At 41.9% G+C, this 23714-nt stretch overlaps 1 protein-coding gene across 1 annotated transcript; it reads left to right on the top strand.

Annotated features, from left to right (window-relative positions):
- Positions 1-23714, top strand: TNFSF10 (TNF superfamily member 10). The gene is made up of 5 exons (XM_042457611.1): positions 1-260; positions 13979-14116; positions 14968-15037; positions 16785-16901; positions 18478-23714. Exons 1-5 carry the CDS (start codon positions 129-131, stop codon positions 18933-18935), a joined length of 915 nt encoding a protein of 304 aa, XP_042313545.1. The 5' UTR covers positions 1-128; the 3' UTR covers positions 18936-23714.

Below are 23714 nucleotides of genomic sequence, written 5' to 3'. Positions count from 1 at the left end.
GCCTCTCTCTCTTTCTCTCCACATGCAGCCCCACTGCCCCCCACACACCCCAGACTCACTCCCAAAGCCACACACACACACACACACAGATCTGGAGGCTGCCCCAGGGTCCCTCTGGCTCCTTCAGGATGCTCTCCTCCTCTTCCTCCTCCTCCTCCAGCGCCGGGCAAACCTGTGGCCTGGTGCTGATCTTCGCCGTCCTGCTGCAGTCTATCTGCGTGGCCATCACTTTCCTCTATTTCACCAACGAGCTCCAACAGGTCGGTCTCCCCTTCCTCCCCTTTCCTTTGGGATTTTCCTTTGGAGGACAGCCAGGGAGGGGGGGGGCTGACAAGGAAGCGCACCATCTCCTTGCAGAGCGGCATCCGCACTGGAGAGATAACCCGGTTTGGCCCCGCTTTAACTCCTTTTCCTGGCTCAAGGCTATGGGGTTCTGGGAGTTGGGAGTTTGTTGTGGGGCCCAGAGCGGAGACACACAGTGACAAAGGGGCAAAGGCTGCAGCCTTTGCAGGGCAAGATTGGCAACTTTGGACAACTGGAAAGCACGCCACACGTGTGTGTATGTGTGTGTGTGTGAAAACCATATGTTCCCCTTCGTAAAACATATACAAATACACACACACACACACACATGCGACTCTCCCATAAAACACACACACATAGATATGCAACCCTTCTGCAAACACACACACACACACACACACATATATATATATGCAATCCTTTTATAAAACACATGCATATATATATATCTGCAACCCTCCTGCAAAATACACACACACACATATGCAACCCTTCTGTAGCATATATACACATGCAATCCTTCTATGAAACACACACACACATATGCAACCCTCCTGTAAAACACACACACACATATGTGCAACCCATCTAGAAAACGCACACACATATATGCAATCCTTATATAAAATGCACACACACACACACATATATATATTCAAACCTGTAAAATATGTATGTAAGCAGCCCTTCTGTAAGACACACAGGCAAGCGTGTGTGTGTGTGTGTGTGTGTGTGCAAGCCTTCTGTAAAACACACACACACACCCTGCCCCCCTTCTGCCCGGACCGTGGCTTTCCTTCCCCTCCATTCAGGGCCTGGCTCTTTCCTCTCTTTTGTTAGAAACTGCTGCAGGTTTTGCTGGAAGTTGCAGAACTCGCTGCAGTTTCTGACAAAGGAAGGAAAGAAAGGGAGGCCTGGGGGGAAGACCCGGCCCCTTTGGAAACAGACACCAGTTCCTTTGTTTAACAAAAAGGCCTGCAACTTCCCGAATGAGGTAACGAGCTCTGGTAACGAGTTCCTGCCTCGTTCCTTTCGTTATGTTCCATTCTTCTCAGGAACGGAGTGTGCAGGGCTGCCATAAGCTCGCACCAGCCCATTTTCCACCGAACTGCAGGGATGAAAAGTGGATTTACTGATTTATTAATATATTGATTGATTGATTTTTGTATGCCGCCTTTCTCCCAAATTGCACCCAAGGCGGCCCACAAAGGGTGCTTACAAAGAGCAACAATAGCACGGTGCAGAATGCCCTTAAATGACCGCATAAATATAACTAGTGAAAAGAAGCCTTTAAAATGGTAACTTTCAAAATGCTAATATAAAACCATTCAAAACATATTCCAGTAAGAAGTCTCTTGTTACCTACGTTCAGGTCGTTTCCAGCTGATGGCAACCCTAAGGCAAAGCTATCATAGGGGTTTTCTTGGTAAGTTTCTTCAGAGGAGGCTTGCCATTGCCATCCTGAGGCTGAGAGAGTGTGACTTGCCCAGTGTCACCTGGTGGGTTTCCATGGCTGAGCCAGGATTCAAACCCAGGTCTCCTAGTGCCAGTGCCCAATTTTTTTCACCCTGTTGTCCCTCAATAAGAAGCCTCATTGGGCACAATTGTGTATTAAAAGCCAGCTTGAAAAGAAAAGTATTTTGCCTTCAGGCTTCCTTGAGAAGTAAACTTTGTTGATCCCAGACTTCTGTGTCACACTGCACTACTCTCTGCAAAGAAGTGACCATTGGGGTCCCACAGGGCTCTGTCCTGGGCCCAGTGCTATTCAGCCTCCTTATCAGTGACTTGGATGACAGAACTGGGGGCATACTTATCACATTTGCAGTTACAATTCTGGGATTTGTAATTATGTGAGCTATTTAGCCTTCTTTGTCAGAGAACTCTGGTGTCACAAACTACAAACCCCAGGATTCCATAGGATGGAGCCATGACAGTTAAAGTGGTGTCCAACTGCAGTGTAGATGCAGCCTGTGTAGAGTAAAAAAGAACTTACAAGAAAACACCACTGGATCAGGACGGATCCTGTGCTCAGGTACCTCTGTAGAAAATGGTGCAGAGGATCAGGCTGCATGACTGAATTCCCCTGTGTCTAGACTCTCTTAGCTGGACATAACTTTCGGTAGGAGGTTTCCAGGATCCTTGTATTAGTTTAAGAACTGCTCTCAGGAGAGAAAAAGGCACTTCTTCCCCAGAAGTGACAAGCATTTAAAATATTAATATTTAGCTCAGCTTTTCCTCTTCAGCTTGTTACTGCTATCAGTATATTTGGGAAAGTTTTTTTGAGGGGGGGATAACAACTCCCAGAATCCCCTACTTAGCATTTTGATGGCAGGGAGATTATTGGAATTGTAGAGTTTGACAGAAACAGCATCCGGTGGCACAACAAATAGCAGTTCCCAGAATTCCATAGCCTTGAGCCATGGCAGTTAATGTGCTCTCAAACCAGATTATTTCTGCAGTGTGGATGCAGCCAAACGAAGACTTCCAGTCTCTGCATATTTCCTAGCAATGAGGGATAGATGCTTTGATTGGATCCATAGAGAAATAGGTAGTTTGATTGGATCAGTAGGAGGCAACAAACAGTAGTTCCCAGAATTCCATAGCCTTGAGCCACGGCAGTTAAAATGGTCTCAAACTGGATTATTTCTGCAGTATACCTAATCCTCAGAAAATAAAGGGCATTGGTTTTCGGTAAACCTCTTTTCTCTTTAAGCCTCCCCTCCTTTAAGCTTTTCCCCAAACACACTGTGTTTTTCTTTCTTACCTACAGTGGCTAAACTTCACGGCAATTTATCCAAAAAAGAAAGCAACTTGTTTTGTTTTTTTCCTTTCTCTTGTAGCTCTTTTTTTTTTTTAAAAAAAGAGATGGTAAATTTTGTGGCAACTAAAGAAACAGACAAGTAGAATCCGAACTTGGATTGCATAACTTCTCTCCTGGACATGTTTATCTTTCCTGAAGAGATAGGAATTCTGTTTAGTTTGTAGGATAACCTGCATTTTTATCAGCTGGTGATATGCAAATGCACTCCCTCAAACTGGAACCACAACAGTGTGTATGTGTTTGTGTGTGTCCATTGAGAGAGGGAGAGATGAGAAGGGTGAGAGATTTTTCTGTGGGCCATAAATCTTGAGTATCTGCATGGGTGCTTTTGGTGCCGTATTGCGTCTGTTTTAGGATTTTTAGTTCTTGTACCAGGAATGGTGAAAACTGTCCTTGGAAATGTTGCTGGTTCTTCTCCTCAAAATAAATACACCCAGGAAAAACAGGGTCAGAGAGTAGTAACAACATAAAACATTAATATACAGTGGACCCTCCACGTCTCCTAGGATTTGGGGCGCAGGCCATTTGTAAAAGTGGAAAAACCACAAATAATAATAATAAAAACATTATTTGTTTACCTGAGAGAACACACTGCTAGGAATCTCTAGGTCCTCCAGCAGAACTCTGCTGTCAACATCTGCCGGAAGTTGACCATAGAATCACACTGGAGGACCTACAAATGCCTAGTGTTTTCTCTAACAATCTCTAGGTCCTCCAGCACAACGCTGAGATCAGCTTCCAGCAGAATTGTGCTGGAAGACCTAGACATTCCTAAAGAGAAAATATTAATCAAATCCACAAAAGCCAAAGCCACAAATGTGGAGGACCAATTGTAAATGCATCCAGGAAAAAACAGAGGGACTTAGCTGTAGTCAGGGAGTAATAACAACATAAAGCTTTGATATATTTCAAAGTCTTATAAAACACCATCAATAAACAGAGCTTGGAAACATATTCAACGGTAGCCTTGTTGGCCATATAGCAAATACAATAACATTTAAAACCCACAAAACTGACACTTTTATCTGGCTAACCAAAATGCACCAAATAAATGATGCAAGCTTTCTGAGCTGCACTGGCTTCTTCATCAGGCAAAGATACTAAAAATCATGGAAAATTTTTTAAGTGATGTTACTCATAGGCCCTTCATTTTCTCAAGGTGCTGTTGGTATGTTGTTCTTTGGAGGGATATCTATGCAAGCAGGTCCCCCTTTCTTCTGGCCATGTGCATTTCAAAGTCCAGAGATAAAATCTGAATTTCATTAGCAATGCAAAATTTTTTTAAAAAAACCCTTCTTCTAAGATCCCAGATGTCTCCATCTATTGTGAAGTCACAGCCCCTTTTGTTAGGCAGAGAACGTTGGAATCTTCAAGAGAAGCCTCCATACCTTTGGATTAGGAAAATTGTAGGTGTTGTTTTAGGCAAACCCCAAATAGTAAAATCGCCTGGAAGTGCTTGGAAGTTCCCTTTTCTTGCACAGTGTCTCCTATAGAAATTGTAGTCAGGAAAGGTAGCAAGCTCTTGACAAGAGCTCTATTCAGAGGTTGTGCTTGCTCATATCAGCACTAAAAAGTGGAGAAGGGGACATGGGACACACTGCTGGTTCCCAGGTCAGATGGATGTGGAATCCACACCAGTTTTTAGTCCAGCTCTCCAAAGTATCCTCAAAACAGATTCAGCACCCTGGACAGATCCTTTCAAGTTTGGTCTAAATTCCAGAACAGATTCACTACCTTGCTGACTTGTACATGTAAACTCCATTCCCAGAATTGAGGGGTTCCCTTCTTGTGATCTAAGTGTGCAGAATTGATGTCTTGGCAGAGAAGTGGGTGGAAGTCCAATGGCTCTAAAAAAGAGCATTCACACTCCTATTTACCTTTTTTAAAAAATCCACTTGTGTGGAGTGTATTTCTTCTTTAAAACAGACCCCTGACACCATTCACCCTATTCAACACAGGCTGACCTTAAGCCAAACCTATCACAGGGCTTTTCTGGCAAAATTTGTTCAGAAAGGATTTAATATTGCCTTCCTCTGAGGCTGAGACAGTGTGATTTGAACCCTGGTATCCCAGAATCCTAGGCCAGCACTGAAAACATTATACCATGCTGGCTTGCCACCCCTAGATTATTAGATATGCAGAAATATTAAGTTACAATTTTAGGACTATTTTACATGTAATAAGTGACATGAGACATATAATGGATGTTCGCTACCTGTTTCCTGTGTGTCTAAGGAAGCCGCTTTTTCATGCTGAAAAAATCTCTTGCTCTTAAAGTTGTGTAGTGGATTGAGTGTTGGACTATGACTCTGGAGACTAGGGTTCAGTTCCCCACTCAACTATAATAATAAATAAAATAAATAAATAAAATAAATAAAATAAAAACTATGGCAATCCACTTGGTGATCTTGGGTGAGACACACACTCTCAGCTGCAGAAAATCCTGTGATTGGCTTGCCTTAGGGTTGCTATAAGTTGGGAACTACTTGAAGGCACACAACAACAGTCTAATATGACTGTCTGTCTGAAAACTGCTTCCTACTTCTTTGTGGTTTTTCCATCTTACTTTGAAATCTACCCAGAGGAGAGCTGTGTGAGATCTGCTTCCAAGGAAATATAAGTTACCTGCAAGTTAGTGCTGCTGCTGATTTGATGTAAGAGAGAGTCTAAAGCGGGTTTAGTTTCATAAAATTAATTTTTAATTTTTAAACTTAACCTCCAGTTTTGGGAACAGTTGAACCCCTTCACAGAAATCCAAACTGACCTCCAGCAGAAAGGAGCCAAAACACTGCAAAGGCCAGCAGATAATCAAACTTTCTCTGCAAAGTTGTTCATTACTAAAAGCCCTGAGGGTCAGATTCCACATGATTTTATAAGTATGGGTTTAATTATGTTTGGTTGGCTTCTTTTTAAAAGGAAGAAATGCAGTCTTCTTGAGGAGGATTACCAAGATTATTACTTTAAGGAGGGGATTGGAAGAAAGGTTTGGCATTCTCCCCTTCACACTGCACTAACCTGTGCTTTGGTAAACTTTCTACTTTCTCTGCATTGTTACTGCTGCTGTGTGCCATCAAGTCTTGTGTAGTTTCTGACTTATGGCAAACTTATCATGGAGGTTTCTTGCCAAGATTTGTTCAGAGGAGGTTTGCCATTGCCTTCCTCTGAGGCTGAGAGTGTGTGACTCACCCAAGGTCACTGATTGGGTTCATGGCTGAGTGGGGAATTGAACCCTGGTATCCAGAGTCTTAATCCAGCACTCAAACCACTACATCATGCTTCTGCCACACACACATCCTTTAAGAGAGGACCAGAAATAATACAGGATTGCAAGATTGTAGTTCACGTTCTGCCATCCCACCTCCAAAATTTTTCACTTAAAATGCTGGACCACATTACAGAGTTATTGTGTGAACCTCTTCGTCAAGCTCTTCCTGATCTATAATATTCACAGTGGACTACACTGCAGGTTTGTCGTAATCCACTCTGTTTCAGCCACTCCAGACTGCAGTATGGTAGAAATAATGCCTGATTATTAGCATTTTCATAAGCAGAATATATATATTTTAAATCAAAGCAGATTTTTTCTCCTTTTTTTAAAGGACATTTTTTTCCCACATGAAGGAAACCTTACATTAGAAGGAATCTTTTGTATTACCAGTGGCACATGGAATGTGTGTCAGAAGGTCACATCTAAAATATTGTGTTTCTCTACTGTTTTGCGCAGCTGTCATTGCTGCCCCTGAGGAGGAAGGAGAAAAAAAAAGTTACCAGGAAGTCTTGTTTCCAGATAGTCTTGTTTGGAAACCTGGCTAGACGTTTTATGACTGTGTTTCCTGCATGATCAAGAGAGACAAACTAAGAAAGAATGGGAAGATCTTTACCCTAGTAGAGTTCTACTTGAAAGCTATGTCAACTGCATTAAAAAACATAAAAAAAAATACTCTCCCATACCCCTAGGCTCCCCATACTTCCTTTTATTTATGTTTTTTTTGGGGGGGGGGTTACTGTTGTGGTTGTGTGCCTTCAAATTGTTTCCAACTTAATGGCAACCGTTTTCTTTGTAAGTTTCTTCAGTTTCTTCATTGTCATCTTCTGAGGCTGAGAGAGTGTGACTTGCCAAAGATCACTATTCCAGCTAAAAAGGTAGCTTTTGGTTGCCATTTTGGCCAGGATACAACCAAAAAAGGACATACTTTTGTATCCTCCCAAGGATGTGCAGCCTGGAGGAGGGAGTTGGAGGGAAATTCACCCCCATACCATCATCACCCCCAGTCTAGACATTTGATTTTGTTTGCTTTTAGCAGAAAGTAGAGTTCTGGAGCTCTCTTTCTTCAGAAATTGCCTTACCACTTTTTGATATACAATTCCTAGGGTGAGTGAGTGCAGTAATATACATTTTGTTTACACTAAGAGAAATAAACCCACTGTATTTCACAGTAATAGGAGGAGGAAGTAAGTATTACATGCACTCAGGCAATGAATAGTTCCCAGACACTGGGTTTCGAGAAACACTTCCAGCTGTAAGGGGGTAGAGCTTGAATGTCCACCTTGAGAGATTAGAGGCTATAATTCCCAGAATCCCCAGATATGATGGCTAGGGGATTGTGGGAGTTGTATTCCAAAAAGTAGCTTTCCTGGTCTTCCAATAGAGATGAAACATTCCCTGATTGGCTGCTAAATTTTTGACAGCTGGTGCACCAGCCAATGGCTAATCTTCATGTCACTAATCCCAATTTTTTTGAAAATCTATATTTCCAGAATAAATTATGCAAACAAAATGTTTGCTTAATTTGCATGTAATTCAGATCTGAACACACTCTGAAGCCAATCCTATTATATTCAGTGGTTGTTATTTCTAAATTGGTGTAAAGAGGTTGGCAACCTTAATCTGATCAAGGGAGTTTGACTACACTGGCCCAAAATCAATTTGGCTTTTGATTTTGTCTGTGTGTTTATGAAAGAGATTTTCCACCAACTTTTATTCATGGCAGAAAGGCAGTACTTTTTTGGCCCAGAATAGAAGCAACCCTGCCTAGGGATTCTGGTCCCCAAAAGCAACGTTTTGAAGCTCTGTAAAGTGATATCTTCTCAAAGGTTTTCTTTTGTCTTCTGCTTTTGGAGCAAAATTAGTTTATAAACTGAAGGATGTAAGGACAAGGAGATAGTTTATGGTTGCCATTCTTAATACTTGCTGTTTCTGGCTCACCTTCACTTATTCCCCCTTCTGCCCTTTTTCTCTCCAGTTTTTACTCTGTGGAAGAGCATAGTTTTGGATTTGTGGCTTATCTTTGGGAATTGTTGAAAACGTGTGCTGGATGCCCATCTACTAGAACAGCAGTGAACAAAGAACCATCCATGGTCCACATGCAGAGACCCCAAATATCTTTTTACATTTTTCTTGCTGATTTCTGGGCTCTTTTTCACTTCAAAACCAGGCAGATGCACCCAAAACTGTTTACAAACGCAGTACTTTATGTCACTCCCTCCAAGCCCTCTTAACATCCTTCTAAAATTGCTTGGGGAAAACAAAAACAGATGAAAATCTGCTCACATCACCCACTTATTTGCTCTTCCCTCCCAGTCTGTCTGATGAGTCTCAGGTCAGTCTGTACATGGAAGACAACATAACCTGAATAGAAAGGGCAGGTTTTTGCAAAATCATCAACTCCCATGCAAACTCTTACCACTAATTGTAGCTCATCTCTGTGGGCTGAAAGTAACTCTGAAAAATTCCCAGCCTTGTTCTAGAAATGATGGTGGACTTTCCAGCCACATCTTCTTGGAGTCATGCAGAAAAGAGGAGCACTATAGACTTTTGTTGCCATTGTAGATTTTAATTGCGGGGGGGATCTTTATAGACTTTATAGAGAAGTGCCTCAGCATGGCACCTTCCAGATGTGTTGGAATACCATCTCCATCAGACCCAACCAGCATGTTGACTGGGGATGGTGGCAATAACAATACAACACATTTACACATATGGAAGGTGCCAGGGTGGGAAACATTCTTGATATTCTAGCACACGATTGGGAAGTCTCCAAGCCTGTTGATCAGATGGGATTCTCCTCTTCAGCCTGTTTTACTCTCTGCTTGGTTTTAGCTTTCTTTGGTTGAGAGGGACACATTGCCTTTATTTTTGGGGTCACATCCTCCATTTTCTGGGTTTTCAAAGGTAGATATAAAGGGCCTAACTTTTCAAAGGTTCCCCTCCCCCTGAAGGATAAAGTAGGAAACCACACATAGAAATAAATTAGTTTTTGACCTCAGTGGCAACTTCCTCCCTGCAGTTTCCTTTACAAAGACCTCAACAAAAACCTTTAAAAGGAAGGGAACTTGAGTGCCGTGTGCATCTGCTCCAGGCTCTCAGTGTACTTTCTCATTGCTGTTGTTTCTAGCTGCAGAGTTTCCATCTTGGTGTAGTACATTTGCTATGGGTCTGACATTTAAAGGGGTATCCCAAAGCGCTGAACCTAGCTGGGCAATGAAATTGAGCAGAAAGGATAAATCCTCCAAAATTTAGACTAAAACCTGGAGCGGATTCACTGCCCTACTGACATGGAAGATTGTAACCACTGGCTCTCCTCCTCTTCATCTTTTGGTACTACTTGCTTATGGGTCAGGCAGAGAGCCAACAAAAAAGCAGGAAACAATAGCTATTGCTTCTCTTTTTGACCACCTCCACTGTCTGGCATAGAGCAAGATGTGGGTGAGTAAGAAGATTTCAGCAGTGAAGAAGGCAGGCAGGTCCAAGCCGTCCTTGTCTGAAGTTGCTCTCTGAGTCATTGGCCTTCAGAAGGTGCCCAAACTTGCAAAATTATCTGTGGTTGTACCAGGCATCATTCAGAATTTCGGTTCAGAAAGACCTAGTCTTGTCTGTGGTTAATGTATGGATGACACCCTACTCTACCTTTCAGTCCCAATACCAGAGCAGTGGTGGAAGTCATAAACCTTTTGAATGGCTGGATCTGTAGCAATTTTGGACTGGATTTGGGAGAAATGTGCTTAATCCAGACAAGACAAATGGACAGTTGAATACAAGATCTAGTGAACCAGTATAGAAATGCTAACTGGGATTTCACAATCTGACCCCAAAGTTTCATAATTTGGAAATATGGGAACCAGCCCTGCTATTGGGTAGCCAGGTGGCAGTGATAGTCTAGACTGCAGTTTCACTCACCTTAAAAGACAACCACACCCTTTCTTGGAGAAGCCGGCTCTGAGCTCAGTGTTTCATACATTGTAGTACTGTAATAAATCAAAATGGAGATTGAAATGAAGAATTTAGAAGAAGACTAGGAATTGGAAGGGAAGCAGTGAAGGAACTAGATAAGATTCTGAAGATACTCAATTTAATATCACCATTGTAAAGGTACAGCATTGAAATCAGAATTGTTCATGACACCGTATTTCGGACTTCTATTTGTTGTTGTGAAAGCTAGACAGTGAAGGTGATAGGAAGAAGATTCGATCATTTGCAATTTGGTGCTGGAGGAGAGTTCTACAGATAGCATGGACTGCCACAAAGACAAAAACGGGTTGGAGAGCAAATGAACCCTGAACTTTAGAAGCCAACATGGCTAAATTGAGGCTATTGTGATTTCTTGCATATCATAAAATGATTCATGCAAAGCAGTAGGAAAAGAGAAAGACTGCACTTTTTCAATCAAGGAAATCATGGCTCTGAGTTTAGAAGAGCTGTTCTAAACCTCTTTTAAATTTGAAACATTCAGTTAGTTTTAAATGTTGATGCTACAGCTCTGTCTGCAGCCTGCTGATCCAAACTACCAGTATGTAAAAGGATCTCGTAGCACCTTTAAGAGTAACTGCGAAAGAAGTTGCAGAAGTTGATGCAATCTGAGGAAGTAGACCAAGTCTATGGAAGTTTATGCTACCACGTCTGTCACAGTTAGTCTCAAAGGTTCTACAAGATCCCTGATATTTTCCAGACTAATATAGCTATGTCTTTGCATTGTGCCAGTTTCATTGGTTGCCAGTTTGTTGACTCAATTCAAGGTGCTATCCCTAATCCAGGAATGGAGGAACCCTGGCTCTCAAGATTACAGTTTCCACAATTTTTAACATTGGCCATGTTGCCTACAGCTTCAGGGAATTAAAGTCAAAATACCTGGTGGACCAAAAATATTCCCCACCCCTGTCTTAAACATCTTCAGAGCAGAATATCTCAAGAATCAGCTGCCTTCATATCAGCCAGTCCAATAATTTGTTTTTTCTTCTGAGGGTCCACTTCATAAATACAGTAGGTAAATACCCAAGACATGATCTTCTCTGATGTGGCCCCCAAGATTTGGAGCAGCCTCTAAAAGGGCCACCTTACTTTGTTTCTGCTTGCTGTTAAACAAACAGTGAATACCACTCTAATGCAGTGAGCTTTTGTGAAGTTTCAGTATGTATTTTAATGTTGTTTCTACCTTCTTTTTTGGTTCCAGATTTTTAAATGTTCTTATATGTCATTTAGCTTATTTTTAACATTACTGTCATGTCATTTTTATTTATGATCTGAATAATGCAGGACCTTTACAGTCCTTTAATAGAAATTAAATAGGGATTTTTGTTAATCCACAAATGCAAGGCGTTCAATATAGGCTGAGGTGATATGTGTAAATGAGCTCTTTTCCATAGTTTATAACTAACTTTCAGTCGTTATAAATCTACAGATTTATTAGCACAAACACAAATTTAACTCCTACTTCAATGGGGCTGTGAAGAAAGCAAAGTAAAGATTCTGACTTGGTGTAAAAAGAATATAAAATTCCACATTAGCTGTTGCAAATGCATCACAAAGTAACTTGCTTTCTTGATATTTGAGGCCCATATCAGGAATCAGGAGAGACATGAGTAATTAATGATCTATGGGAGTTTTGCCTTTGACTCTACAACAGGATTTTACCTTGGAAACTGTTTTAATAGCTAGAACAGAAAGAAAGCAAAGAAAATCTTTTCATTCTGAGGTATCCCTTTTCTCTCGCTTTCTCTCTTTCTCTCCCTTTTTTCTCACTGATTCGGACAGCTTTTTGCTTCAGTTGAAGGATTAATGGATGCCTCAGGGAAGAACTGGATTCAAGAGTCCAGGAAGAGAAAGGAGCTGATGCCTAGATTAGTGTGTAGCCTACTAATACTGAGCTGGAGATCCCTTGCATTTCATGATCCTTGGCCTAGGTTTTATCATAGTCTGCTGTCTCAGTTTATAGATTATGAGAAACCACCTTCAGTCAGCAAAAGGCAGTAAATTTCCCCTGATCAATCACCCCTGAGGTAAAGCCAAGTCATAACAAGTCAGTGAAAATGAGCTGGGCTATTGCTTTTGACTTGGTTTCACAGTGGAAAAAGATCCAGGTGCTTGTGTAGTGCAGTTGTCCTGCCACAAACACAGAATTAAATTGTTTGTGTGTGCAGACATGCTCAAATCTTGGGAAGAATTCAAAGAGTTGTGTTAGTCTGTAAAATCCGTATGTAAAAAAAGATCTTGTAGCAGCTTTGAGACTAAGGGGCTGGGCACATCGGCCATAAAGGGTGACCTGGGGGCAGAGTTGGGGTGTGGCGTCCACATGACACATGTCCCGACTGCCTCTAGGGTGGCATTACACCGTACGCTGCTCCTCACAGAGTGTGGCATCACAATGCAGCGCTAAAGGAGCACCTTAAAGCCACATTGCCACGGCTATCGCGCCCTTTCCAGGGCGCAAAAAGGAACTACTTTTTGCGGTTCCATTTTGCACCCTGGAAAGACCAGACTCGGGCCACGGCACAAGCACAGCTGGAGGCGGCTGCAGGCCACCTCTTAGGAGTGGTCTGCATAGCCTCTAAAAGAAAGAAACTGGCAGCATGATCTTTCATAGTCTACTTCCTCAGATGCCTTAATGTAGTTCCAACTGCCATGCCTCCATTTTATGGATTCCTGGGATTTGTAATTTGTTGTGGTATGCAAACTACGTGATTATAGCACCTGATCACTCTGGTCTTAAATACCCAACATATCCACTTAAAAGACTAGGGAGATGTGGAACACTGCTGGCCAAGTCTATAGAGAGTAGCTCCCTAAGCCAGCAGCTGCTCCAAGTGAAGGAGGTCTGTTCTGTTGGGGATCAAAGTGGAGCAGGATGATGTTTGCTACCAGTAAGCGAGGCTGTGAAAAAAAAGCACCGCTAAAAAGTGGCTCCTTTTTGCGCCGCCGCAAACATCTGGTGACAGCACAAACACATCGCTGCTGCGCGGCTCCATCTGGAGGCCGCACAACAGTGATGTCATCACTACATGCGCCGTCTATTTGACGCCGCGCAGCAAGGACGCCCTCATCACGTGCGAGGGCCGAGGGGAGTGTGGCCGGGGCGCTCCTTGCATGTGATGAGGCCGTTCTTCAGGGCCCGTCTGTACCAGGCCTTAGCCTCCCCATCAGAGTGCTCTGGTGCCACAATGAATTACAGATCCCAGGACTCCATTGTATTGAGCTGTGGGCCTGTGGCAGTCAAAGCAAACTGCATTTGTAACAAAGCTGGTGTAGGATCTTGGCCTGTAATAATAATTTTTTAAAATAATACTGTAATATAATATATTTATAAATAAATGATGAAAATAAAATTTATGAAATTGGATAAAAATGCTGACAAGGCAAGAATCCCAGTAATTGCATCCTAAACCACATCAGACATATTAGTCCTCTTTAGAAAGATATCAATAGCTTTCAGTCTAACACGGAGAAAGAGATTTGCTATCTGCAAAGACAGTTTCTAATGTTTCCATTAAGCTGTAATATTACACATCTTTCTGCTCCTGGAGATGTATACATTTACTGTAATTAAAAACTGTTCTTTAAAAAAACCCTTTTCTTTAACCTAGCTCCGTGCTACTTATTCTGAGAGCAGCTTGGCTTGCTTCACTAGAGAAGACTTTTTGCTAGATGTGGATCTAGATTACAATGAAGACAGCGGCCCCTGCTGGCAAGTGAAGCGGCAGCTCTCAAGGTTAATTAAAAAGGTAAATGTGACTTCAAATAAAAACAGCAGAATGTACTTCCAGTAATTATATTAGTCCTTTTTTGCGATTTACAGCAGCCTGTTCTAGCTTGATAGCCTCAGAGAGGTAAGATGACAACTCTCTTGTCAGGTTCTCTTGTATAGTGGCAAAGTGGAATTTGGGAGGTCCAGGTTCAAATTCTGCAATCATCTATGAAATTTGCTGGGTGAGCTTGGACCATTTGAATTCTCAGCCAAACTTATCTTACAGGGATGTTGTGTGGCTAAAGTAAAGAAGAACTGTCACATACACTACCCTAAGCTCACTGAAGGAAAGGTGGAATAGAAATATAAATGAATGACTGCCCCCCCACAAAAAAACCCCACCAACTATACACATTTAAATGGACAGAATTACTTCACAGAGCTCCATCCCTGTTAAGATATAACAAACCTGCACTGAGGGAACTGGAATGGAGAGCGTTTTCTAACTACCCTGCTGCCTTCAGAGAATCTCACCTCCTCCAGCATTCATAGTATGAGTATCAGGAAGAAATACCGTGAACTAGAAGTGGGCAACTTTCCAGGGCATGCATAGTTTTCTCCCAGCATCAGCCATAAACAGTCCCAGATCCAGAATGCTTTTTTAAAAAGCCATCTAAAGGATCCAGGGACTTTGAAATGAACTTGGGGGGCGCTCTTGTTCCCTCAAATGGTGGCCCCTTGGTGGATATGAACCATCTTCCCCATGTAGATGTTAACTACATGCTTACAGATAAATGTGACATATTCAGGGTTGTTGCAGGTTTTTTTTTTCATATGTGTAATTTTATGAGGGCAAAAAGGTTAACACAGTTACATTTGCAATTGCAGATGATGGCCAGACACCTTTTGGAGGAAGCAGCCTCTAATGCAGCCTCCAGTGCAGCCTCCTCAGCAACAGGTATTGACCCAGTTACATTTGCCCACCATGTTCAATAAATATTCTTGGAGTAATGTTATGATGTGTGGACACACTGGTGAAATGGTTGGCAAAACTCTTTAAAAGTGTATTGAAGAAATCAGCTAAAATCAGAATATGTAGACTGATTCCTCAATAGGGGAACATTCAGACGGAAAAAGAAAAATGCAAGTTGAGGTTCTTTAATGCATAAACACCCCCCTCCTAAACATTTATGGTAGATGATTCTTGACAAGACCTTAGCTGAGTGGTAGAGTATTTGCTTTGTATTCAGAAAAGTCCATATTCAATGAATGGGTTCTTCAATTTTGTGAAAAAGAATTGAGGCAGCACGTGATGAGAAAGACTTGCAGCTACATCTACACTGCAGAATTAATACAGTTTGATATAGCTTTAACTGCCATGGCCCAATGCTGTGGAATTCTGGGATTTGTAGTTTTGTGAGATATTTAGCCTTTGCTGTCAGACAGCTCTGATGTCACAACAAACTAAAAATCCTAGGATTACATAGCAGTGAGCCATGACAGTTAAAGTGATGTGAAATTGTGTTAATTCTGCAGTGTGGTTGCAACCCAAACGTCTGTTAGATACCGTAATGATGTCCAGTTACATTAGTACAGCAGATCCTCCACATTCTTCTGGGGTTAGAGACAGAGGAGCCTCCTGAAAGTGGAGAAAACACAAATAAAAACCCACTGTTGTTTTTTTTTTTACCTAAGAGGACACTTTTCTAAGAATCTCTAGGTCCTCCAGAGCAACTCTGTGATCATCATCTGCTGGAAGTTGACCACAGAATTGTACTGGAGGAGCTGGAGAGGCCTAGAGAAGTGTTCTGTTTAGGAATCTTTAGGTCCTCCAGTGTAGCCTCTAGGGGAGGTTTTCCACAGAGGCTTGCTGGAGGACTTAGAGATTCCTAGAGAGAACATATGAACTAAATTTGCAAATAATCAGATCTGCAAAAGTCAGAGTCGCAAATGTGGAGGGCTGACTGTACTGTCTAAAAGACAGAGAAATGGGAAGCATCAACTTTGCTGAGACGCCAGTTGCATCAGGATTTTCTCCTTGTAGTTTTTCCATTCTAGCTGGTCATGATAAGAGCTACTATTTAACTTTAGGGAAGAATGCTTGAATTTGTATCCCCCCTCCTCATCCACTTTTCCTTTTTTGCTGGCTCTTAGAGTGAGAGTCTCTGAATGGGGAGTGTTCTATTTTTATTACCTGTATATCAGTTGTCTGAATGCTCCATTCCAAGGGGAAATGCTTTAAAAATGATCAACAAGCAGGCACAGATCAAAACAATGTGTGTCTTTACATAGCTAGGGCTGTCAAGTGAAGTATGAGACAGGCAAAGCTGGTTGTATAGAAAAGGGAATTTCCCCAGGTTCTACTTGTACACACAAAGCACACAGTTAAAACTTTGGAATTTGCTACCACAATACGAGCACCAACTTGAGCAGCTTTAAAACGGGATTAGAGAAGGAATTTAGATGCCACCAGTCATAGCGCCATCCTAGTTGTTTGGAGCATGAGAGCAGGGATGTCATTGTAGTCATGGGGTTGTGGACTTCCCAGAGGCAACCAGTTGGCCACCATAGATGAAGAATGCTGGGCGAGCTAAACATTTGACCTCCTCCAGCAGGGCTCTTCTTAGATTCTGTCTTATTGGTGAAGCAGTGCCTTATATATGGTCCTATTTAAGGTTTAAGCACTGGTATTTCTTTTCATCCAGGCCGCGTTTCTCAAGTTTCCACTGCAACTGAAAGAGAAGCTTCTCGGAGTGCTGTGCCCAGAGTGGCAGCTCACCTTACTGCAAGCCAAAACAGGAAGAGTGCATTAATCACACAAAGTAAGATACTAAATTCTTCCCTTTAAAGTAGACAATGAACAGGAGATCTGGTGAACCAATTTTGTTTTCCCAGCTTATTCCTAGTTATGAACCTAGTTATTAACTTCTTGATATTTCTTAATTATGAATATAGCCATTTCTCATTGGCATGATGAAAAGCATACTGTCAAAAAGGCCAGAAGATGGTGAAGAATCTTTTTTAAAGAAAAAGCTGTTGTTGTTGCCATCTAATCTTCTTTTTCCTTTTTTTAGTAGTTTCGCTCTTTATTGTTGCCCCTAAAAGTGTAACATTGAGCAAAAACTTAAAACCTAGAAGCAGTCCACTAGTTAGTGTTTTCTGTATCCTGGAAACGCTCCTAGAAATGGTGGTTCGTGTTGGCTTGGGATATCCCTGTCCAATCCCCCCCTGAACATTGAATTTCACTGGGACTTCATCTGCACTGCATAAATAGTCCAGTTTGACACTACTGTAACTGCCATAGCTCAGTGCCATGGAACCTGGGATCTGTAGTTTGTTGTGGCGCCAGAGCTCTCAGGCTAATTACCCCCCCCCCCCCCCCCCCCCGAGAGCCCAGAACTCCGTATCATTGAGCCAGGGCAGTTAACATTGATGTTTATCACACTATACTCTTAAAGTGCTACTATTCCACTTTGACTCCTCTAGCTGCCTCCTGTTGCATTCTGGGATTTGCAGTTTTAAAGAGGAGTATTTAAAATTCTCAGGCAAATGCTATTGCTTGTACTTGTATTGTAGGTTTGATAATGCAAGGCACTCTCTTTATGAGGTGATCTTTATGTAGCCCAAACTACCATCTATGCAAGAGGGGTGGGGGGGGGGAGAGTTCTGCAGTTACAGAAGAACCCAGAGTTTTGCAAAAGTATAAAAAAAGTTCATATTGGTGGGGTACAGACTGCCAGAAAGAGGCGGCCAGTGACCACCTCTCTTTTCCATGTAACCACGCCACAGTGTCCAAATTGCGCAGCGTGGCTACATGGAAGCAAAAGGACCGCTAAAAAGCGGCTCCTTTTCGCGCTGCCGCAAACTGCCTGCGGCAGTGCGAGCACGTCGCTGCTGTACGCGCCCATCTGGAAGGCGCGAGGCAGTGACGTCACAGCTGTGCGCACCATGTATACAGCGCCACACAGCTGTGACGTCCTGGTGACGTCCTAGGGTTGTGGGGTGTCTAGAAACAGCGCCCCAAGGCAACCCTAGCATGTCGCCAGGACGTGCTACAGGGCCCGTTTGTCCAGGGCTATTAACAGCTAAAATACCCAGTAGCACTAAATATGTTCAATGGGCAAAGAATATTGAATCTTAGGAGGAGGACAAAAAACCTAGGAGGTTGGAGTGACATGACTTATTGTGGACAGGTCCAACTTGCACAGAACAGTAACACCTCCTTTCATCATAATGGGTAGGAAGTAGGGTATCTGTGGAAGCTTCCAAGAATTTTCAGAATACTTTGGATTGTTTATATATTTATTTACTTTACTTTAAAAAGGAACAGAAAAGTGTAGGATCTTGTTCTGTGCTTTATAAACTCAAAAGGTATTTTTCTTTTCCAACCAATTGCAGATTTCTCAATCAGAAACAACCTGGGATATAAAATAAATGCATGGGAAGCATCAGGAGGAGGCTATTCATTTCTTCACAATGCAGGACTGAACAATGGGGAACTGGTCATACCACAGACAGGCTTCTATTACATCTATTCCCAAACTTATTTTCGGTTCCGTGAACCTGAGGGGGTAGAACCTGATTCAGATCCTGGCTCCGACAGTGTCCGAAACCCTAAGCAAATGGTTCAGTATATTTCAAAGCTCACTGACTACTACCCAGACCCCATCTTACTGATGAAAAGTGCTAGAACTAGCTGCTGGTCCAAAAAGGCAGGATATGGACTTTATTCCATTTACCAAGGGGGGGTATTCCAGTTAAACAGTAATGATCGGATTTTTGTGTCTATCAGCAATAAGGACTTAGTAGACATGGATAAAGAAGCAAGTTTCTTTGGAGCCTTCATGGTCTCATAGAGGCAGAAAAAACAAGAATTCCAAAAACTTGGAAAGGATTGCCCAAGGAATCAAAAGTTACAGGTTTGATTTCATAACAAGGACATTTACTCTGTAGAACTGGAACAGCTGTGCATATTTTCTACTGAATGGTTGCCCGTCATTGACTGCCTTGGTTCTGCTGAGAAACAGATGAACTGCAATTAGCCAAAGTACAAGGAAACACAGAAATTAATGGTTGGAATGCCATTATACAGAATCTAATTATGAAGGATATCAAGTTCTTGAACTGCTTTCTACCTATGATCCAGAGAATGTTACTAACACAGAAGACTGCATGCAACATTTCTACAGAGGATGTAGAAAGCTGCATGGAGGAAGACATGAGGACAGGCAGGTTTACATCACTGGATAATAGTAATCTCTATTTCACAGGATTTCATAACATACTTTATAATTCTTGGACTGGGGCTACAAACTATTTCAATATCAGCATTCAAATATAATGGGTTGCATTTAGCCAACCTTTTTGTAGCAGGGTTGTTTTAAGAGCTAAACTACATATTCAGAAAGGTCACATGGAAAAGCTGTCCCAACTCTTTACCATTCCAGGCTCTTGGTGTGTCAAACTACATATTGAAAGGTTTAAGTCCTTCTCATTAATATGCTGCGCTTGGCATATGCACATCTTCATGTAGAGAAAGAAACTGAACATGTGATGGATTTTGAAGAGTCTGAAGCAGGTACAGTCTCAGGAAGGCTCTACCATGTGATATTTCTAAACCCTTCTGCTCATCTCATTCATACTGTGAAGTCTGCTGAAAAACACAATTTACATCTTACTCTTGTTGCACAGTGGATGATAATGATCACATTAATTGGTTTACACACTGCGGTTGGAAAAGTGACCTGTAAAGTCTCAGGGCTCAAATGGTTATACCTTTGTTAAATATTTCCCTTTAGATCAAGACTTCTTTCCTTGGAAAAGAAACCCTTGCTATTCTTTTTAAAATGACATGCTAACAAAACCCAAAAATACTTAGAAATGCACACTTCCATAAACCTTCTGCCACACATTGCATTGCATTTGCATTGGCAAAACCTTCCCCTACCTGCAGCTCTTTGAAATATGCAAGAGCTCTTGTGGATTCAGTATCTGACAGTCTTCATATTGACTTATAGGGTCATGCACAATTTTCACTGCATAAGTCATCCATGAGGTGATCATTGATTATTAGGGTGGAAGTCACAGGATACACTCAATGTTCCAAAATCTGCTCATTTGAAATTAACCTTTTGAAAATAAGAGATGTTGGGAATATGGCAGAATGCAGCTTTGGGATGAGGTGCCAGACCTTACCCATTGAAGGCAACTGTTCTCAAAAGACAGAGCCACAGTCTTTGCCATGTTGCTCTGATTATTTCTACCAGTCTATTGAATTGCTATGGATCAAGCAAATTTAGAGGTCTACAATGTATGGGAAGAAGTGGGTGGACAAAATGAATAGTTCCATCCTTTTGCAGTGCCTTAGCACATTTATAGGGATCATATTTGGGTGAAGGTCTGGCAACCTGTTGTGGAATACAGTGAATTTTTGTGGCCAATCTATTTCATTTACTCTGATTCTGGGGTCCTGATTTAAGTTTCCTTTATATGTTTGTGTTGTGATTGTGGAAATGAAAGCTTGCATCAGTTTATCATAAGGCCAATCCAGGGGAGCCCTTACTCAGTGCCAGATAATATTTTCTGTGCCATGTTCTCTCTAGAAATCTCTAGATCCTCCAGCATGAATCTGCTGGAGGTTGACCATAAAGTTTCATTAGAGGTTGAAGAGACTACTAGAAAAAACACTACTGTAGGCATATGTAGGTCTTCCAGAGTTTATTCTATGGTCAGCCTCTGACAGATATTGATCATAGAGTTGTGTTGGAGGATTTAGAGATTCATAGAGAGGTTTTCTCTCAGGTAAAAGAAAATTGTTTTTTAATTTATGGGTTTTTTGCTTTCATGGGGGTCCTGTGCCCCTAACCCCAGCAAAATGTGAAGGGCACATTGTTTATGTTCAGAACCTTGGTCAACTCCTGTGTTATTCAGGCTGGAGTGGATTCAATGCCTCACTGCCATGGAAGCCAAAAGCCACCAGTGCCCATATCTAGCTAAGGTAGGCTGCTCCCAGATGTCTGCATTTCTGCCACATCATTTGCCCCAATTCCAGTGGAGGACCAGAGAAAACATCTACCATTCTAGACCTCTCATGATGGCCAGGAGGAGTGTTGCTTTGGGACATTGCTGGGAAATTTAAATCAGCAGATGCTTTATAGCTTCCTGCAGGTCAGGTTTAGAGCAGCAAGCAGGACAGTACACCAGCTCAGGCAGAGGCATTCACAACTGTCCAAGAATATGTAGCTTCTGATATACCTAATGCTGCTTAAAATCAGATTCACCCACTTGCCAATCACCTACAGCATGGTTGACCAACTTGTGGTTCCCCAGATATTGGACTATAACATCCATGATCCTTCACCATTGGCCCTGCTGATGGAAGTCACAGTCCAGTGCACTGAGGATGCATTTTGCTTACCCAGATATAAAACAATTTTTGGCTTGGACATACACCTTTTAATTTACAGTGCGCCTGCGCTATATGTGGCTTTGAGCTTACGTGCTCAAGCTGTGTGGGGCGCAAGGGGCGGTGAGTCCCATTCAGATGAATGGAGCGCGTGTGCACTGCCATGCCACCATGCGCACGAGCCCCATTCAAGTGAATGGAGCTCAAGCATAGGTGGAATTTGCCTTACGTGAGGGGGGGTCCGGAACAGAGCCCTCACGTAAAGCGAGGGTCCACTGTATGTCTTGAAGTTCTTTCATAAACCATTGCTGGAACATATGAAGATGTAGTGTTGATGGAAGGTATTATGTGTTGCAGCTGCCTCCATTGAATAACATCTGTGGCCCATTCACACTATACAATTATAGTGCTATATTGCACTTGAACTGTCATGAGAACATTTTGTGGATCCTTGTGTTTCATAGTTTGGTCAGATATTAGCACTCTCTGGCTGGGTAACATAATGCCTCATCCTAAACTCTCAGGATTCCATAAAACTGAATTATGTTCAGCAAAAATAGCAATTAAAATGGAATTATAGCATTATAATTGTATAGTGTGAATGGGCTGGAAGTACAAATTCCCACAGTCTCTGTGTATGTGTCTTCAGGTTGCCTGTGGACGTATGTGACCCTATAAATTTCATGAAGTTTTCTTAGCCAAGGAATACTCAAGAGGTGTGTTTTACCAAGTATAATCTACACAATCTTGCAAAAACAACAACAACCACGATAGGATTTTCGTTAAGTCGGGAACGACTTGAAGCCACATAAAAATACACTTGGTATTCAATCCTTCAAATGGCTTTTAAAAAAGCTTCACTGATGCAGACTAACTGATGGCAAAAATGGCAGGGAATCTCTTGACTATGTTTGTCTATTTTTAGGGTGTGGGTTATTCAGCAGAGACTTCCTGACTTCCCTGTATTGTATTAAAATTCTGCCATGTTTTCCACAGCTCTCAGGAGTTTGCATGAGTGACCAAAATGACATGACCCTGCTTCTCCACCCACAACCTTCCCGTACACAGGATTAGCACACAGGATTAGGACACAGTGACCCTGGCAATATTCATCTCAGGCTACACTGTCATTTAATGCTACTACATTCTCCCCACCCTGAGAAAAATTCAGGATTGCATAGTAACAAGTAAAAGCTGAGGGAGTTGATTCTTCAATTTCTGTGCCTTCAAATTGTACAGCACAATCTGATGAAGACTTACATAGAAGTAAACCCCATTGTATCCAGTGAGGTGTATTCCCAGTATGTGGGAACAGTGGTGGCTACTGGCTCATCTTGGCAATGATGAACCCACTCCAGATGTTAGCCTGAACTTTTCAGGTTAGCGTTCAACAGCTTGGATTTGCAATTTGGACTAAAACCTTGAGTCATATTTGATTTTACTGATCTCAGTTTGATTGCCAGATGTAGCAAACAGCATATGTATATATGGGTGTGTGTGCTTGTGTGTTGGTTTACAATGTATGCAAATAGAATTGTGCCACAGGGCAGATCCTTTCAGGATTTTATGAGGATGCGACAGTTGATTGACAATTGATTTACTCTTCCCAGGATGGTGACGTTCCAGCACTTTTGGGTATAGCAATCTTACTGAATGAGAGGTGGTTTTTTTCCTTTCTTTTTAGCTTCCCTGCTATTGTCTCCAGAGGCACGGGTTTCCCCTCCAATGTTGCCTGGCAGTTTTCATGGCAGTAGGGTACTGACTCCCCAGACTATGTGAGCCACTCAAGGTGCTAAATCTATTTGGGGAATAGTTTCAGGAACCCACCCACAGTAAATTCATTAATTAAAAAATTGTTGTCGGTGATTCTCTCTTAGGGACACCCATCAGGTACCTAGACCCAAAAAAGCGGCAATTTTTTTAAGTAAAAGAAAACTCATTCTAGCCTCAGATACCTGGTATTTAGATCCCACCACCACCACCTCCATGAATAAAGTGCTAGAATTTTGCTCACCTTTAAAAACACACCTTTTTATACCTCCCTCTTTTTTGCATGGCAGCCCTACAAAACAAGCTTGGCTCAACATGACGTGCAACAAGATAAACAAAAACAGAATGAACAGAAGTATCACAGTCTGCAATGGGGGCATTTTCTAAGATTGCATTTTTCTTTGTTTGCTTCATTTTGTAATTTTTATATATATATATATAAAACTATTTTTTTCACCAA

Source organism: Sceloporus undulatus, chromosome 3, assembly GCF_019175285.1.
Source record: "Sceloporus undulatus isolate JIND9_A2432 ecotype Alabama chromosome 3, SceUnd_v1.1, whole genome shotgun sequence".
NCBI classification, from domain to species: Eukaryota; Metazoa; Chordata; class Lepidosauria; order Squamata; family Phrynosomatidae; genus Sceloporus; species Sceloporus undulatus.
The sequence above is the reverse complement of the archived record's forward strand: the minus strand, read 5'-3'. Positions and strand labels throughout refer to the sequence as shown.

What these genes read in the sequence shown, in the direction of transcription:
- TNFSF10 (XM_042457611.1), top strand. Translation starts at nt 129, where the DNA reads ATGCTCTCCTCCTCTTCCTCCTCCTCCTCCAGCGCCGGGCAAACCTGT. An exon ending in TCACCAACGAGCTCCAACAG is followed by an intron (nt 261 to 13,978) that starts GTCGGTCTCCCC and finishes TCTTTAACCTAG; the next exon opens with CTCCGTGCTACTTATTCTGA. An exon ending in GAGTGCATTAATCACACAAA is followed by an intron (nt 16,902 to 18,477) that starts GTAAGATACTAA and finishes AACCAATTGCAG; the next exon opens with ATTTCTCAATCAGAAACAAC.